Source organism: Thunnus maccoyii, chromosome 9 (genome assembly GCF_910596095.1).
Source record: "Thunnus maccoyii chromosome 9, fThuMac1.1, whole genome shotgun sequence".
Classification (NCBI taxonomy): Eukaryota; Metazoa; Chordata; class Actinopteri; order Scombriformes; family Scombridae; genus Thunnus; species Thunnus maccoyii.
Genome location: NC_056541.1, coordinates 5,584,404 through 5,604,316, shown reverse-complemented (window position 1 = coordinate 5,604,316; position 19,913 = coordinate 5,584,404). Strand labels below are relative to the sequence as shown.

Here is a 19,913-nt window from a genome sequence, read left to right as displayed (position 1 = left end):
CACATAAATTTATCATGATGTCATCATGATGATCTTTAATTAACAAACCATTCCTCCTTTAAGCTAATTATTTAGGTAAAATAGCTTAAAAATGGAGATCAACTTTGTTAATTGGAGTCAGCTTTTATCATCCTGTTTACACCTGTAAGAGACAACAGCTGTTAGCGTTGCTCCGTCAGATATCCAAACTCCAAAAAGAGGCCACATGGAGAACGTTTTAATGAGGTAACACCCCTTTAGATTATTAAAACAGATATTTAAGAGCTGGTGGATTACAGTGAAATAATCAAAATGACTTCTCTTTAATAAAATACATCATAAAATCTTCATATAAAATTAACCACTGTGCCCTCAGGTCACCATTACAGTATAAACAAACAGTTTTCTTCTTCATTTACACCAGATTCTTCGTCTGTAGCTTCTGCTTGGTATGTTTTAATCTCTTTGAAGTTGTCATTATGTGACACCAATGAATGAGTTTATACAGTATATATACTGCAGAGTGTGAATGTAGGTCAGTGTGCTGGAATGTAGCTGTGCGTGCCTGTATGTATGCACCCTCCACCCAAATCTTATGAAACACTCTGTTGACTTGATATACGGTTGGTTTGAATTCACAACCATAAAAACTTCACAATTCACTTCCTCACTGTCTGTTTCCACGAGGTGACCAGTGCTCGTACTTCCAGAACAGACATGTTTCTAATACTGAGACGAATGTGATGTAGTCATTTAGAACAACAACAATATTTGATTAATGTTTATTAAGCTTTTTGGCTTTAAGCACTTCTTTTAACAGCTGCTGCAAAAGATGATTTTAATTAACAATTATGTTGATTATTTTATTGATGAATGAATCTTTGTGTCCAGAGCCCAAAGTGGTGTTTTCATATTTATTTTATTCAACCATCAGTCCAAAACACATTCAGTTTACTGTCTTACTGACAAAAAAAAAATCCTCGAGCAAATCCTCATAATTTTAATAAGAAAATAATTAATTCTCAGTTGATCATCTAATCAATTAATGAACTAATTTGGTCAGTTCTACTTTTTAAAATTAACTTCATTTTGTCATTTTGTTTGATGGAAACACACACTCACATAACACAAACTCCATAATCACATACCTGCAGACACATTCTCATTAAAAACTGAGACAAAATATGCAAATACGTGTAAAAATCTTTGTTTTAAATCTTTATAATTTGGAAATCAAGAATCTACAATTATGTCAGTAGCTCCCCACCTAGTGTAGAGCAGGAATATGATCAATACAGTCAACAGAAAATATATTAGCAAATATTTTGAGAATTGATTAACCATTTAAATATTTTTTAAGCATAAATGCCAAAAAGTCTCTGCTTCCAGCTTCTGAAATGTGAGTATTTGTTGGTAGTTGAATCAAGAACATTAAGAAAATAAACTGGAGATGAAGCAGTGATGAAATAATTTTAGTTGAAGCTTTAATCATCATATATTTTCATGTTGGAAAGGACAAAAGTAAAATAGATACACAAACATTTTGTCCCACCAGTTCACTGCAGGTGCTAAAACAAAGGAGCTCTTCACCTTATTTACTGAAAAAAAAGGTTAAAGTAGTAATTTGAGCTTCTGGGGCAGTGAGACCAAGGAAAAAACAATAATATAAAGGAAAGAAAGAGGAATGATAGAGATTTGAGCAAATAGGTCATCCCTAAGAATAAGATGTGTCTTACACATGCTTAAAATACATCCTCCTCTAACAGTGTATCCATAAAGACTGTGATGATTTAAGGTTATAATGAGAGGCTGTGCAGCATCTCGCTACATATATTATTCATCAGACTTCACTTCAGTCAGCTGTGCTGTTTTCACCGCAGCATAAAGGCCTCTTTAAAAGCCTGTGGGATGCAGCTCCAGCAACTAATGATGCTAACATGAAGCACAGAGCTGCGAAAGAGGGGAGAAAAAAAACCAGCCCTTACTGTAGCTGTCTAATGGATTCAACCATGAAAGAGGAGAAGAGCTCAAGAGAAAAAGAGAGCGGTCAGTGAAGAAGCAGATGGAGAAGGAGCTGGCGGGGAGGAGATAAAGGGAAAAAGGGGGACAAGAGGGATGATGTTGCAGATACAAGAGAGCCAGAGAGGGAGTGTTTCCATCCTCCATCCCAGAGGGGAGCTCAGGCCTGCTGGGTGTGTGTGTAGCTTTCCTCCTTCCTCGCTCTCTCATGTTTCCACATTAGCTCAATGTCACCCCCCTGTGGCCGAGACGCGTCACCGCATCCCAGCTCAGGTGGTATCAGAGAGCCGGGGCCTTGAGGGTGACAAACAGCTTGCGCAACAACGCTGTCGACGTCACACACGCTCCTGTCCGTCATACGCTGCACTTGATCTAGAAACACACACACACACACAGACACACACAGACACACGTAGAGAGAAAAACACAGTAAAACAGCAGCAGAGAAGAATTGCAGAAAAAAAAGGCTTTTCCTCGCTGGTGTATCTCCTGACGCAGTGCCCTCAGGTTTAGTCTGTATGTGCGTGTGTGTCTTTGTGTGTTTATGTGTGTTTGTGTGTATTTGTGTGTGTGTGTGCACGTGGGCTAACAGTGGTGTGGTCGTTTGTGATAAGGGCTGTTGAGTTTTGTGACTCATGACTGAGCGAATTTTCTGTTTGTCTGTTTGTTTGGTTTCAGTTTTAACCTTCATTTTTTACACAGTTTAGCGCTGAAATGATCAGTTGATTCATTGATTAATCGGTTACCTATTAAACAGAAGATTACTATACAACAACCAATCATCACTTTATTGTTTTATAGCTGGTTGCAGCCACACTATTGTGAGGATTTACTGCTGTTCTGTGTTTAATATAGTTAAATCTTTGAGTTGCAACATTTATTTTGAAACTTGAGTAATCTGAAATATTTTCTTAAGTCCAAGTTGATGACATCAAATTGTTTATTTCTGACCAACAGTGCAAAACCAACATATTTAGTTTCCTTTCATATAAGACAACAAAACTCCAGCAAATCCTCACAATGAGAAGCTGCAATTAAATTACATTTTTTTGGCTTTAAAAATGAAATAAAGGATTAATTGATGAGTTGCTGTCTTTGAACTCGCAGAACTTTGGCATTTGCAAATTGTGGCAAAAAGCAACGGTACATTTATGAACTAAATTAATTGAAAAATAATCTACAGTTGCAGCTTTAATGCAGTTGCTTCATTTCTACATCTTTCTTTGTTAAGAGTGTGATGCTAACCATCTTCTTCTTTCTTTCTTCATCCCTGCTGTCCTCTATGTGCTCATCCAGGTCTCTCCAGCTCCTCAGAAAGCCGCCTGGCGGTGGTCCGCTACAGTAAAGACCAGCGGCCCACCACCCTCCCCATCCAGCCCTTCACTTTCCAGCATCAGTTCGCCACCAAGCCTCCACAGCCCAAACCGCTGCTCCCTCTTCTCACAGGCTACGTCTCTGGGATGCAGGCCCGCTCCGGTTCCGGCTCTGGATCCGGCTCCGGATCCGGCTCCGGCTCTGGAGGTCCGGGAGGGGAGGATGGCGAGGATGCAGCTGAAAACGTGCACAGGTACCAGGGTGCTTTAACTGCAGCGGCGCCTCCTCCCGGAACAGTACGGCCTTCGCCTCTCGGGAGCTACTCCCCTGTACGCCTCCACGGGGCACCCAGCTCCGGGACCTGCTCCACCTGCACCCCGAGCCCTCAGCCGGCACACAGTCTCTCCTGCCCGCTCTCCGCAGGCCTCAGTCCCCTGCACTCCCCGCAGACCGCCAAGCAGAGCGCGGGGTCAGGGCCGTTACCACCTACGCCTCCGCCTTCGTCTCTGGGGGCAAAGAGAGGGACGGTGCCACCGATTCTGCCGGCGGTGCAGGGACACTGTTTCCACCGCGGAGCTCTGACCGGTTTACCGGCGCTGCCCAGCGACACACTGAGTCCGCTGGGATGCCTTGAGCCCGGGAACCACATGGAGGGAAGCAAAGGATCTGGAGCCAGGACACAAAATGGTAGGTTTCACAAGAAGTTTGGTGTGCTCAAAGAATAATTCACAAAAAAATGCTGCTGTTCTTGAAGGGAAAAAAAGGTTTTATACAAAAGCAGATTTCAGACACTCGTTTCAGGAGCAGGAACAATGTTGAAGTTAAAATAAAAAGCCTGTAACAGTAACATGGCAGTTAAAGTTTCAAAGTATGTCGGTTTGCTTTTGTATTTTGGATGGAATCAAATATAGTGCTAATAATAATACATCAGGAACAATCACCTGCCTAATGACCAATAAATGTACCAATTTCCTGTATTTAGGTTGGAGAGGAAGAAAGAGTCTAATTAACTGGAACTTTTCCAATACTGAGTCCATTTTTTTGTGGATGTTATATTCAATTACTGATGTCGTGACAGCTCCTTATTTTGGATGATGACAGTAAACGTTCATGTTGCCAGCTGGAGAACCAGGCGGAAGGATTTTATACATTGTAAATAGACCAGAATTCAAACCCATCCAACCTGCAAAGTGTCATTTATTTTACTTACCTTTTTATTATTTCACTTATTATTTGGATGGGTATGAAGTGGTCAGCAGGTGATCACGTGCTACCTGAAAATGGCCGTGTGATACAAGTAAATGCAAATCCACAAGCGTAGAATTGCCTGTTTTGAAAGTTGTAAATGTTAGAAAGATATTCACAAATGCAGATCTGTTTTATATTTGCAAATTCTGCATTTTTGTATTTGTGGAAAGTGTTTTTATATTTACAGATTACACATTCACACACAGATTGTCGATCTGTTCACGCAGATAATATCGAGACAAAACCACAAGAAATGTCGAGTATTCAAGAGTTTCAAGGTTTATTCACATTAAACTACTTTCTTAGCTCATCTTTTCGTTCCTTTTATTGTAACGTTTGTTCATCTTTATCTCTATAACAGCTGCCAGTCTCTTGTTGATACATGCATTCAACAGATTTACATTCAATTTCAATTATTCAGTTGTAACTTCTACTTTATGATGAGTATAAAACCTGCTCTGACATGACTGCTGGAGAGCAGCAGCAGCAGCAGCAGCAGGTTTCTGTCCTCTGATGATTCTTTACTTAAATTCACTCAACCAAACACTAAAACACCTCATCTCACAGTGTTGGTGCTTTGCAACAACAGATGGCTGTCTGGGGCTTTCGCTTATATTTTATTGATTAAGTTCAGTTTGATTCAATGTTGATGTTCTCTTTAAAAGACGCTAAGCTTTTTCTACATTCTTACTCTTCTCTTTTTTCCTTCTTCTCTCCCTGCATCCCGATTTTTTTTTTTTTTTTTTTTTTGGTCTCGCCTCTCACTTTTTCCACCGCTTCTTTGCCACTCACCCAACTTCCTCTACTTCCCCATATATATATATTTCATCCATCCACCTACTCAACAATCCATCTTTTAACCATAACACCCGACCACCGACCCCCCTTCATCGTAACCCTAACACCTCCCATCCCCGACAGCTCACCACCTCTCTCCCCAGGCTCTGAAGTGGAGGGAGTACCGTCGTCGAAACCCTCTGGGGGTGGAGAGGGTCTCCGGCGGCCACTCCGCCGCCTCGTCTGCCACCATGTCTGGTAGCTTGGAGCCTCGTAGGGGCGGGGGACAACGCCTCGCCAGACGCAACGTGTTCGATTTCCCTTCGGTCCCCTCTGGCCACGCGCTGGGACGGCTTAATGGTGCTCGTTGCTTTATCGTCTGTGGTGGCACGCTGCTGAATTATTAAGATATTTGAAGAGTAGACTTTGATACTCTCGAAGTACTTTTTTAAGGAGTTAAAGGTCCAGAGAATGTGTTAGTTTATGGATGTAATCTGACAAAAATGTTCTCTTGGAGAATAAATATGTTAGAGCTTCCTCAAATATCCTTCTCAAGGTCTTTTAAGGCTTCTCTTATGTGTAAGTGGTGCTATGTGTTTATGTGTGTATCTGATTGTCTGTGTGTGTGTGTGTGTCACAGCAATGGGCCAATCAGCGAAGCAGCTGCAGCAGAGCTACAGCGACTTCCTGCCGGACTATTTCTCCCTTACCGAGAAGCCGCCGGAGGAGTTCTGCCTTTCCCCCGACGCCTCGAGCTCCTCTTCCTCCTGCTCCTCCACGCAGTCCCACATCTCCGTCGACCTGACGCAGAAGAGAGGTGAGGCCGTGCGCTCGTGTGTAGGTGTGTGTTTGTATGTGCAGTGACAGTAGGAACCAGTGTGAAGTCTTGAAATATTTAATTGCTTAACGCTCCATTAAACGACTAAATGGTGCAAACTCATTTACCGCTGTCTGTGAGCGTTGATGTTGTGTTTGTAGAGAGTTTGACAACAGTTTGACTTTTCCAGGAACCTTTCTAGGAACTCAGGAACATAATAACTTTATTATATGTGTTTCAAAAACAGGAATCTAGCTCCAGATTTAGTCCCTTCCTCAAAACTTTCTGCTCCTGTGGTTGTACTCTCTTTTCCTGCAGCCCGTGAACTGTGGCTCAAACAGCAGCTTCTCGACAGCTACAACTTCTGTTCTGTGTTCATTCAACAAGTTGTTGCTAGTATTAAAATTAGGGCAAAGTTGTGAGTGACTTCCTGAGTGGTCTATAAAAGAACAGATAAAACCGTGTCAATGCAGCTACGTACTAAAACAAAAAAAAAAACCCAGAAAACACACAAAATGACGTAACCTTTCTGCCAGTTTACATTCTCTTTCCACCTCTTCATGTCTCTTTCCAACATCTCAACAATCACACAGTAAATTGACTTTGTGTTTTTGTGTTGTCACATTCAAAAACTGTCTTCACTAAAAGGAGTCGTACGTCCCGATTTACTTCCTGAAGAGACAATTATTTGCTCAAAAAGACCATCTATCTGTTTGTTGTCGTCTCTGTTTCTCTGCATTTAAGGTTCTTCACTCATAACTCTCTAACATGTGGAGCCTCCAGCAGGATGATGCTTGTGCTGCATGTGTACTCTTATCTTTTATGTCGTATGAGTCATTTTCTTGATAAAATACTCAAGCCGTTACAGCTCTGTGAAATAAATTCTCCTGCGCCACCGTGCAGCAGACAGAACCGAGTAAAAAAAATCTTAAATTAGCGTTTTGAGAATCACAGATCCAGAGCACACTGCGGTTGTCATGGAGAACAGGGAATGAAATTATGTCGCTGAAAGGTATTTAAATCAAGCACCTCTCACTGAGAAAAGCCTACTTGACTCGCTTTAAAGCCTCTTGAGGCTGCACGGTGTTGTGTAACGAACAAAGAGAGTCTCCTTCACGTTTCACCGCCCTGCTGAAGTGTCACCGAGCAGAACGCTGACAGACGGACAGATCTTCTAGTCAGATGCCAAAATAGTTTTGTTTTTTTTTCTTAGCAGGAACTGGATTGTGATCTTAGTAAATGTGTTGTAATCTTGTTAAGATTTCAACATCAGTTCATCTGGGTTTGTTTTGTTTTTTTTGAGTTTGCTGATGGCAGACAGTCGAGTTTCTGTCCAAGTAAATCAAACAAAGAATTCATGCAGCCACACTGATAGTGATGGACACTAAATTTAGCTCCGATGCCTCTCACCTCCCTGCAGAAAGGGAAGAAAACAACATCATGGATTAATAGAAAGAAGAAAGACACTGTGACTTGTAGCTTAAAAAAACTGATAATCAACCAGCTCTTTTTTTCTATTTTCCACCCTCTCTCTCTTTTCGCTCCGTCAGGTTTGGTGAAAGCCGTGAACACAGCGGTGGATCTGATTGTGGCGCACTTTGGCACCAGTCGAGACCCAGATGTGAAGGTAGGAGATGTTGTGGCTGTGACTGTGAGTACAGATGTTGCCAGGTGCTTGCTCATGGGGGAATGTCGGGTAGCTATAAATCAAAGAGTACAGTCTAGACCTGCCCTGAGATAACATCTGTTGTGATTTGGCACTATATCAATAAAACTGACATAAATTGACGATTGACTGACAGACTGAACACACCGTCCTTCTAAAGACGAAGGAGAAAGAGCTGATTTAGCTGAAAACACGCGCACAGACCTGCAAACCTCTGCAGTTACATGATAGCGGTTGGCTCTTGAGGCTGATACTTGTTGATAATTACCAACATGATAATGATAATTTATAAGCTATAATAACCTTTGAACAAGTGATTTAATAACAGTTTAAAAGAACATAAAACCTTCAAGTTTAATAATTTTTTTCCCCACCCGACTGTTTCACTAAAGCCTGGGAAAGATCTTTAGGTTCTTCAAGTTCACAGGTTCAAATTTAGCACACCTGTCATAACATATTATTGTCATGACCCGTCATATTATTTTCAGAAAAATATTTTCCCTCTCTGGTGTTCGGTGCATATGTGCTGAAGCTTTGCTGCAGTCATGTTCATGTCTCAGATTTCCTTCAGTTTGTTTGAGTTGTTTTTTTCTCGTCGCTGTAGATCAGTTGCACCAAACCACAAACACATGTGTTTATTTTCAGAAACTTAATTGGTCCCTTGTGACATTTTTTTTTTTTTTATTTCATTGGCTTCAACCAGGAAACTGAATTTCTGGCACAAAGTTTTTTATTTTCTAAGAGCTGAGATAAGATAAACTACTTTAGGCGGAGAATCCTGAGAACGAAAGGGCAGACAAGTACAGTCAATAATGATTCACTGATTTGTTTGCTAACCTGAGTTAATAGACTATATATTTACTTTCTGTTTCTTTATTTGGACTATCCAGTCATAAATAAAATAAAAGTTTACTTATCAATTTAGATAAAGGCAACTCGTTTCATTTTTATTTCACTTGTGCGTTGATGTTTCTGTGTAACTCTTCCAGGCTAAACTGGGCAACAGCTGGGTGAGTCCCAATGTGGGTCACCTTATCCTGAAGTACCTGTGCCCAGCCCTGCACGAGGTGCTGCAGGACGGTTTGAAAGCCTACGTCCTGGACCTGATCATCGGACAGCGGCGTTGTCAGCCCTGGAGCCTGGTGGAGGCCTCCACACAGCTGGGTGAGAACGGCGGTGTGGAGGGAAGAGAGGGGGTTTGGATTCATGAATATAGGAGTTGGATTACCCATAATTAACTGCACTGACTGGCAGAAGTGCTGAGCCCTGAAAAAAAACACATGTCTAGTTTCCAAACCAAGTCAGAACCTGATTTAGAAAAGTTAATGTCACTAGTTTTTGTAACATTACGCTGAGGGGAAGTGAGACGGCATGCTTCAAGAGCATTAAAATAACATCACTAATTGGAAAATCCACCTCTAGAGAGGCAACTCTTATATTACCCTTTATTTAAAAATCTGCCAAAACATGGTAGATTGTATGTTGTAAGTGCCACATTTGCAGATTGATTTCTTGTTGACAGCAGTCAGTGACGGTAAACATACAAGGAATTTATAATTAGAGGACAACAAGGTCAAGGTGCTTATGGGTAACGTAGTGTATATTTGTCTCCGTCAGGCCCGTCCACGCGTGTTCTCCACAGTCTTTTCTCAAAGGTGAGCCAGTTCTCGGAGCTCACCAGCCACAGCATGAGGCTCAACGCCTTCATCTTCGGCCTGCTCAAGTAAGTTGTTTCCTCTTTATCCGGTTTTGTCATCCACATGTTCTCTCTACAGCAATGATTCTGGAAATAATTAAGGGAAAGTCAAAAGTATCAGTTTATATTAACATAATTAAGATTTGCAACCAAGGATTATTCCAATAACTCAAAAAAATTTGATTCATTTCAGCCTGAAATCTTTGGAATTCTGGTTCAATCACCTCTACACACATGAAGGTAAGACTCGGTGGTGTTTCCTAATTCCTAAGCCTGGAAACATTAGTATCACTCTCTAACCATTTGCAGAAACCCAGATAGATATTAGCACGACTTCCTCTTATTTTCCTCTGTTGTTTTCTTCTTTCAGACATTATAGCGGTGCACTACAACCCCTGGGGTTTCCTTCCCCTGTCGCAAGGGGCGTGCCAGCCTCTCTTCGAGGAGCTCCTCCTCCTGCTGCAGCCGCTGTCGCTCCTCCCCTTCGACCTCGACCTGCTGTTCGAGCCACACCTCCTCCAAAAGGGCCAGGAGCATCTCCGTCGCAAGGAGCAACTGTGCTCTGCGGGCCAGAGTGTCGACCAGTCAACCCGCTCCACCTTCCAGCTCATGAGAGGATGGAGCACCACTGTAAGCGAAATGGTCAGGGACTCGAGCGCCGAGGTGAAGAAAGAGAGGGCGGGGCTGAGACGAGAGGGGACGTGGCCGAGGATGTTGAGGAAAGAGGGGGCGACAACCGAAAGCGTCACACCCGGGCCTGTTAGTAGACCGTCAACGATGGAAGTAGGGTTTGCCAATCTTTGGAAGGAGAGAGGGATGGGTGGGCAGAGAGTGAAAGGTGTAGGACAAGAGAGCGTAGGAGAGAGTGAAGATGGACAAGAGAAGGACAGGAGGAAGGAAAGAGAGAGGGATCCGGTGGACGAGGGGCGTCAGCGGCAAGAGAGACAGGCTGGCTGGTGGTACCAGCTCATGCAGTCTTCTCAGGTCTACATCGACCAATCCACAGAGGGGTCAAAGTTCGTCAAGACAGAGAAGAGGAAGAAGTCATCAGAGAGACGACGGGGCCAACTACCACCTACCAGAGAGGGTGTGGTGGAAGGGGCAGAGTCGAGCCAGGAGGGGGAGGGGTACAGAAGCAGGAAAAGCAGCAGTAGCTCCAGCGGGGAGTCGGCTGGATCCAGGGGAAGGCCTTCATGGATGGGCAGCCCACCAGAGTCTGTTCTCAATCAGGACAAAGTGACAAAATCTCTGGAGGTTACAGGGACTGAAACTCAAGCTGCAGCCCAGGAGGACAGCCCCTCACAGGGACAGGGTTTGCGCTGGGGCAGGCTTTTTGGATCAAGCGTTGGCTCTCCTACAAGGGTGGAGGGAGCTGAACAGAGAGCAAAAACTCAAAAGACTAGGTAAGTTAGAAAGATGCTTTTTGTGATATTTGGTTATTTTTATACTGTTGTAATGTCGAATGTCTGTGTTAAATATGGTCAAAGTTCCAAAACTTGAGGTGAACGTATGTAAAAAAAAAAAGGGCTTCATCCCGCTCTGAACGCTTCATTTCAAGTTATGATTGTTCGTACATGCCCATAAATGGACATCTGTTCTGTAATCTTGGGTTGTTCACATTGTCCACTTACATATTTCAGATGTGATTTGGCTCGAACATGTACAGATGTATTTGAGAAGTTTCCATTTCAAGTAAAGAACAAGAAAAACAAGTAAAATCTGTGCTATTAAAGTTTGTTTATGTAGCCTCTGAAGCTGCAGGAAGTCTGCTCAGGGACAGCTGCTGGAAGCTAACCAATCAGAACAAAAAAACCAAGAGTGTCCAGCTATTTTTATATATGGAACTATTAGTAGCATCAGTGGGAACCAACCAAGATTGGAGAGACAGACAAATGCAATGTTGGTTTTGGGCTTGCAGCATTGATAGAATGAATTTCACATTTTCTCTGCTGTGTATTTCTCTCTCAGGCCACCATCAGGTTGGCTCGGTCTGGACAGGTCTGTTCTCGACCTCGTAGCTCAGACTATCGGAGCGGGAAGCGGGAAGAAGACGGAGCTTCCAGCCACACCTTCTCACACCCAAAGTACACCTCCGCCGACGTCAGCCCAACTGACTGAAGCCAGACAACAGTCTCTGTGGTGAGCAAATACTCTTTTTATTAGTTTATGACATACAGTGTAATCTCACTTTCTTAACCTTTTCTCCGTATCGTCTGTCACTCCTCAGTGAAGTACGAGCATTGTGTCACCATATAGCCACCGAGCCCGGCCAGCTGAGCTTCAACAAGGGCGACATCCTGCGGGTCTTGAGTAAGGCCGATCCTGACTGGCTGCTCTGCTCCCTCGGCTCCAGCCAGGGCTTGGTTCCAATCATCTACGTCACCCTCAACAGCATGGAGGACAGCCACGACGCCACCGGGCTGGGCCAGTGCTGAGCCAAAAAACCGCCTCAAGAGGAAATCATATAAAAAAAAAGATGAACAGCTTTGGAAGACGGAGGGGATCCCTGCTACTGCAAACTCTGTGTTTGGCTGCTGTTGTAAGTGAGATAACTGTACTGGGGGATAAAAAAAAAAAAAAAACGTTGTAGAAAATATGAAGATTATGAAGATGATGTACAGACACATGCAAGGGAAGCATGCAGGCTCGAACACGAACTCACATCTACTTCACGGGTACATTCAGACAAAGTATGCATGCATACATCCACAAAACCAAAAGACCAGACGAGAAACAAAACCCAAAGACTTCTTCTTCTCTCCACATGACTGTCCCCATCTAAAATAACATCTGTACTTCAAACAAATTCTCACAGATGGTAACCCTTCCCAGTATGATATATACCACGCCTAGCTGCACTTTGCTGTACTGTCTATACATTCACCTAGCTGTGCCACACTTTGAACACAGTGCTCAGTTATATTTGCCCCTCTCTCTCCCGGTCGAAAGACGGGTCGGCTTGATGTCCTGTTGCTTACATAGTGCCGATTGATCATTTCGTTCATGTAGAAACCAGTGAATCCTTGCTTTTCAGTGAGATTTAAAGTGGTTTATGTAAGCGCAAAAACTAAATTGTTAACTTCTTAATCCACCTGGCATTAGGTGTGATTTAGCATATTGTTATTATTATTATTATTATTAGAGAGTAGAGAAACACCAGAGTGAAAAGAACCTAAAAGGAAAAACCTGTTTCCATTCTTCAAAATGTCTTATTTTTGCTTTTCATCAATGCCTGTTTCTTTGGTCGCTGAGACAGCTGGATGGACTGACTGACAAGCAAATTGCCTTTTTTATTCCTCTTTTCTGCTCACACGTCCCACAGCAGGTCAGGTCAGGTCAGGTCGGCGGGAGGGAGGGAAGGAGGGAAGGAGGGAGCGGTGGGGGACGAAGGATTGTTTTAAGCGCATGCAACCTTGCGAAAATGTTTTTCCCCTTTAACGCTGTTTCACCCGTGTTCCTGACGCACCTCGGTCCCCCCCTTCAATCTCTCATCGAAGAAACGCTTCACGGCTTTACGGGAGGACTCGACAGACGTGGATGTTAACTATCGGTACATACTGTATATGCATATATGACTTACACATGCGGTGAGGTATATCTATTTATTGACCCAGATTAATTCGTTAAAGCTGAAGGAAGCGTCTAAAACGGACGGCGGCAGAAAACGGGGAAGGATGTCCAATGAAAGCAAAGCGTCGCTGTGGAGGTCTTTTTTTTTTTTTTTGAATGTGTTGGGGGGATTTGCCCCAGCCTGCAAATTCTTAAAATTATTGTTAATTAGTTAAATGTTTTGCATTTACAGAGAGATAATGATCTTATCTATGCCTTAAAGCACTTGTAGAAAAAAAAAGGGGGAATCGTTGGACACTTCAAGGCTACTGACCTAATATTTGTCCTGACATTATATTTTGTATACGCTACGACGTGTCTGACTCGACATTTTTCCCCAGATTTATGTCTACAAAGATTGAAGTGTTGTGCAGAAATATGGTGATATTTTTTTGATGTTTTAAAGGGAAACCCCAACACATTTTGTGTAAAAAGGTGTATAATGTGGCCTTAGGTTCAAAATGAGTTGACAAAGAGCTGAAGCTGGATATCTGGATGGATGTTGAGTGTGAACAGCTTGCCCAATTCAAATATTACACAATATAAAAAAGGTTCAAATGTACATTTATTAAATAAATGAAGGCTTGTGTAGTTTTTGAAAAAAACGTACATAGGATATATAATTTTCTTTTTTGTTTTATTGTACAGTTTTTATTTTATTTTAAACATTTAATTTCAACAAAAAAAAAAAATTATTTCATTCTCATTGAACTGTAAATATATTTAAATCCTTCAATGATTAATTTCTGCCATAGAGTTATATGTATGAATGTTATTAATGATTTTGTTAATGCATTTCTTTTATGTTAAACACAGGAAGCAAGAATAAGCTTTAGTTTCGACAACCTGCTGACCATAACGCGAGTTTGCCCCCGTGGCGGTGGAAGGTTTAATGAGTTTATTTTCAGTCCTCCAGGCAGTTTGCTGTTCATTGACATCCTGTTCAGAGTTCACATGGGACAGGCGGTAATAAAACACGTAGTAGTGATATAAACCAGAGAGACGGGGGAGGCTCAGGGCTGAGAGGAGGCAAAGACAGATTCACACGTATGATTTGGCGTTTCGATTTGGCTGAGATGTTGTGTGCTTTCAAATGCAACGAGGTCCGCTTGTTAAGAGTGAAATGAAAAAAAAAAAGAGAGAAATAGAGAAGATCAGCCTTCTCTCTCTCTCTCTCTCTTTGATCTGTTTTCTCTCTGCTCTCTCTCTCTCTCCCTGGCTGCCTCCTTGCCTGTAAATACCTTCAGCATCAGTGACACTGCTCTTCTCTCTGTGTCCAGGCTATATGACGTGTAACGTATGACATTATCAAACTACTATGGATGTTAAATAACAAAGTGCTCATGTGATCACAAACTCCTGTGTGCCTCCCGTGTCCTTTTTGTCCTCAACACAATTCACCTTTTTTTTTTGAAGTGCTTCTCCACCCGAAACCTTTTGATGCATTACATCATGAAACACAAATGAAAGGAGGCTGAAAAATAGAGATAGAGGTCACCTTTGATTACCAGAACAGACACAAAGAGGCACATCAGTATGTTCAGCATTTTAGATTTTGTCACTCAGTCAATTAAACACTCTCTCTCTCTTTTTTTTGCAACTTTATTGATATTTTCGGGCTAAAAGACAGACAAGAATGGGGTCTTTTGATGACATATGTAGTTGGTTACATTTTACAGGCACATACACAGTATATAGACCATTGTTTCCAGTATTTTACATATTGATCATATAGTAATCTTAAGGTTTCTCCATAAAGTTTATTTCATTGATAGTTGTAGCATCCCGGCTGAATGAAGGTTTATCTCTTCAACTCAAGTGTTTATTTGTGAGTAAATACAGGCTGACCAGCAAACCCCAACCTTAATATCTAAAATAAAGACACAAATAATAACCTAACTTTAAGAAAATGCTTATAAGATGAATAAACATGAAAAACAAGGTGAAGGTCATTTACAATAATTGCAGTCTAGTTGTCCCTTGTTGGACGGTTTGCTCGCAACAAAATGATTGTTTTCTTGTTAGCAGCCAAAAGTATTTTTGAAGAGATTCATCCTGTGATATTAGTTTATTAATCAGCTTCCATTATTTCTTTAGCAGTCTTTTGCCAGTATGAAAAAATTAAATGGTCAGCCATCATTCTGCTCCTGAGACGTATTTGTAATTTTGTATAAATTTCAACTTTGGAGTCATAAAATATAATGTTATGTTCTGTCAACTGAACACAACCAGCGTCTCGAGCTGGTGGACATATCTTTGTAATCATCTCCACCGGGCCTGATTCTTTCTCCTATTTTTGTTTGACACAGACAGCAGAGTAGTTTTAGTACTCTACTGTGTATTCATGATATGAGATGTTTGTTGCGCATCAATGAATATCAATTTTGGCTCACTATCCTCAGTTTGTTTAATTTCTTTTACTACAATACTTTGCCTTGGAGATATCTGAAGAAATCCTCAGTTTTTTCAATCAAATACTCAATCTCAATAAACAAAACATTACTCACATGACAACCGTTTATCCCAGGAAACCAAAGGAAGAGCAGGATGTGGCTGCATCTGATTGTGAGGTTGACAGGTTTGTACATGAGGATTAAGACGAAATTTTCTATTTTAGCAACAATTAAACAGTTTGGAACATACTCAGCATACAGCCAGGCAGTGCAGAGGTGGATTAAGCTGCAGAAATAGTTGAAATAGATGTTCAAAAGATTTTGTTCTGGGTAAACTTGTATGTTTTTTTATTATTTATATACAGTAAATCTGAATCTTCTCACCAAATCCAGGCTGCTTTCACAGACCAGCCGTCAACTTGACTTCTTCACAGGTTATCTGAGGTTTGTTACTGCAGGGCAGAAGTCAGATAAATAAAAGAAAACAAGCTGTATGGTCTACTGTCACTGACAATATGTGCACTGGTTTAAAGTCAGAATGATGCACTGGAGCCACCAGATGGTGCTATTGTTTTAAAATTAGATGGATCAGACGTGACTTCAGTTTGAGTGTTCAAACAATCCTGCTTTCCTCCTCCTTTATTTACTTCCCTCTCAGTCTGTAGTCCTCAAACAGTCCTTGTCTCTTTCTGCAGTATTAAACTCTGGTCCGTCTGAACTGCCTCGAAAGGTCGTCTGTGAGATTTATAGGCTCATATTTGGCCTTAAGTTCAAGATATCACACTAATATAATACTCACGTGGCCATAGTGTATGCACATGGAAAGCTGTACGGTTGCTTTAATTGTTCCTCCTATCTATATATATAATGACTCTCCTATTAGTACCAAATTCCCTCTTTGTTTTACCGCCTCTGCCATGGACCAGCAAGGAAACACTGCAGCACAAAGAGGGAATTATGCACTAAAAACACTGTAACCTCACAGATACTCAGGTGATTTAGATAAAAGCCTCATATTAGCTTCAGGTGAACTTTGACGTGTAGATTTTGTCCCATCTGGTACATTCAAATAACATTGAAGAGCATTAAATATATAGAATAATTGAACCCTCACTGCAAATATGAACAGGAGGAATGATTCCAGTGGCCAAAAACTGTGTCAGTGTGCATGTGGTCATGTTAGTATTGTTCTAAGATTTAATTTCCCCTTTGATAATAGTTCTTGACCTCATTAACCCAGCCAGACATACCAGTAAGTATGACTCAAGCCCACACAACGTTAATAGGATAATGTTTATACTCTGATAAGAACAGAACAGTGCTTATATACTAAATAATCTCAAGTTTTGAGTAAATTTGTATAAAATGACGCACAAACATCTCATCTTATGGCACAGCCACAAGAAAATATTTGAATATTTCACTGACCATTTATATCAAATGAAAAAATAAGTTATTTCAAACTTCAAAGATAGTTTAGGGTAAATCTGAGTTCACGAGGTGAGGTCTCAAGTATTGTCTTTCCATTGACAAAAGCCTCTTAACAAAAGAGCAAGATGAGTAATTGAACACCAGCCAAGTCTCGTCAAACATTTGGCTGCCATCAGATAAGTTTGTCTGCAGTGTTGGCAGGAAACCAGCCATCATTTAGCTGGTGTTTTATCCCCAGAGTACCAACTTTTCCAATTCCAATTGTTTATATATGTATACATATGTTTATATTTGAGCCTATGTGTTATTGGCCCATGGTCTAGAACCTTTTCAACCTCAGAGCATGTAATCATTCAACACGCACTATATGGCAAAAAAGAATGTCCAAATAAAACCTTTACTGTGTGTGGGCTGTGACAAACCCCACACACAAAAAGCCTGGTCTATAAAAATGGTGTCCCAGTTTAGTGTAAAAGAAGTGTAAATATTTCCAGCACTGCTTCACCTTCTTCCAAAGTTCACAGAGAAGGAAAGAAGTAACTCCAGCAACACTTGTTGTATAAAGTCAAGTCAAGTCAGTTGTATTTATATATATCCCAATATCACAAATCACAAATTTGCCTCAAGGTGCTTTACAATCTTTACAGCGATACAACGTCCTCTGTCCTTAGACCATCGATTGGAATAAGGAAAAAACTCCCTAAAAGAAAAACTTTAACAAAAAAATGGATGAAACCTCAGGAAGAGCAACAGAGGAGGGATCTCTTATCCCAGGGCAGACAGACGTGTAATAGATGTTGACCAAGAAAGACAAATTACAGAAATACAGCATGGAAAACAGGATGGTAAAATTATAATGGATTCATAATAACTTACAAAATAACTATATTATTATAAGACCAACGCGTTTTGGCTTGTGGTCTTCATCAGGGTCAGTAAACAACATGCTTCAAAGCAACATTTACATAAGATGGGTATAAAACAATAAAAAAACACTCTGATAAGGGTGTCTCATAATAAAATTGTTCTTTAAACTGTAAGGGTTGCTACAGTCCCAGTTTGGTGTGGAAGAACTGGACTGGCCTGCACAGAGCCCTGACCTCAACCTCCTCCAACACCTTTGGAATGAACTGGAATATCTCCCAACATCACAGTTTTATGTCAATAATGCTCTTGTGGCTGAATGTGAACAACATCTGGTGGAAAGCCTGAAACCAGAAGAGTGCAGACTGTTTTAGTAGCAGATTAAGGTCCATTGTTTTAGAATGAGATGTTCAACTCAAATCAAATATGATGGACATGTTTGGATGTCCACATACTTGTAGTGTATTTAAACAAGACTAACAGTCTACATCTATGCTATCTGCTCTGTGAGGCTGTACTTGTAGACCCTTATGTCAGCTTGCTAACATGCTGATGCTTAGCAGGTATAAAATGTACCATGTTCACAATCATAGTTTAGCATGTTAGCATGCTAATATTTGCTAATTAGTATTAAACACCGAGTACAGCTGAGGCTGATGGGAATGTTATAGATTTTGCAGGTATTTGGTCTGAAATTTTGAACTGATGAAAAGTCAGAGGATCACTAGAGTTATTACAATCCATCCTAAGAGGAAATTAATCTGTGTAGCAAATTTCATGGCAATCCATTCAACATTTGATGAAACTCAACTCCACAAGCTATGAGAAATGTCAGGGGTTCACCAAAGTCATTAGGACTTGTCTTCAAGGCACCATGGGTAAACCTATGTATCTCCATGTAATTTCCATGGTAATTCATCCAATAGTTGTTGACATATTTCAATAAAAGTCAAAAATCTGAACTACATGTTGGCACTACAGGAAAAGTCAAAGGATCACCAAAGTCTAAGTCTAGTCTAGTAAGATTCATCCTCTGGGAACCTTGAACATCTGTAAATTTTGTCCCAACCCATGTAGTTGATGTTGAGAAATTTCACAGGATAAGTGAAAATTTTGACCTGCTGGCGATGCTTAGGGAAAGGTCAAGGAATCACTGCAGTAATAAGAATTGATCGTCTGGTTACCGTGGATATCTGTAGCAAAATTTTATGTCAAATCCATCCAAAAGTTGTTGAGATATTTCAATATGGAACAAAGTATTGAACCGACAGACTGGCATCGCTATCTGTTTTTAGCCATGCTGCACAAGTCGAAGATTTTCAAGGTTTTCACTGAACCCAAAAAATTTGCAGTTTCGTCTGTGAAAATCTAAATGCACACATAAAAAGTGCTGTTGACCTATTTTAATGGATTTTTTCCCCGTTTTGAATACATTTTAAGCTGCTTCATGTGTATTTCTTAAACTTCATTTTCATTTTACTTCAAAATTGGACAACGTGGAAGATGAAAATATGTTGGTTGTCGGATCGCAGACACTGCAGCAGCTTCTTAGGAAAAATAGTTTGATTTAACTTCTTTTTTTTAAAAAAAACATGAAATATTTCTTTAAAAGATATGACTGCATTTGTTTTACATTGCTGTAATGTCTGTGACATTAACAGTATTTCTGTGAATCCTTTATGCGTCCAGGCGTGCCTCATCCTACACCCTTTTCTTTGAATTGTATCTGTGTCACAAATCTACAGAAACTACCTTAAATTCCTGAAAAGTGAAGACAAGTCAAGTCAAGTTTCCATCATTTTGCAACATCTAGAGGGGACTCTTGTCTTGAGGCAATGTTTACAGTAGCACTGCTGGCATGTGAAGCTCTGAACTTGCATCATTCCAACATCAGGTTATCTTGAGGCGACAATGTACAGACGATCCCTCATTCTGTTATCGTATTATGAACTTTGTTACCTTTGTTGTATTATTTCCTCATGACCTCCATTTGATAATCCCTGCTCTTTTGCTGGCACGTCTCTCTTGGCATGGTCTCTCTTTCTTGTGTACTTGAAATTTTAAATAAACAGGGAATTTAAACATTCATTTTTGCACACT

At 40.9% G+C, this 19,913-nt stretch overlaps 1 protein-coding gene across 1 annotated transcript in view; it reads left to right on the top strand.

Annotated features, from left to right (window-relative positions):
* rusc2 (RUN and SH3 domain containing 2) overlaps nt 1-14,481 on the top strand; it is a 43,718-nt gene extending 29,237 nt beyond the window's left edge. The window contains exons 4-12 of the mRNA XM_042421473.1: nt 3,295-3,999; nt 5,978-6,154; nt 7,705-7,781; nt 8,810-8,984; nt 9,438-9,543; nt 9,710-9,756; nt 9,887-10,919; nt 11,485-11,655; nt 11,744-14,481. Coding sequence (XP_042277407.1) covers nt 3,295-3,999; nt 5,978-6,154; nt 7,705-7,781; nt 8,810-8,984; nt 9,438-9,543; nt 9,710-9,756; nt 9,887-10,919; nt 11,485-11,655; nt 11,744-11,951 — 2,699 coding nt within the window. The 3' untranslated portion in view covers nt 11,952-14,481. The remainder of the gene's footprint in view (nt 1-3,294; nt 4,000-5,977; nt 6,155-7,704; nt 7,782-8,809; nt 8,985-9,437; nt 9,544-9,709; nt 9,757-9,886; nt 10,920-11,484; nt 11,656-11,743) is intronic.
* Nucleotides 14,482-19,913: the final 5,432 nt, after the last annotated feature.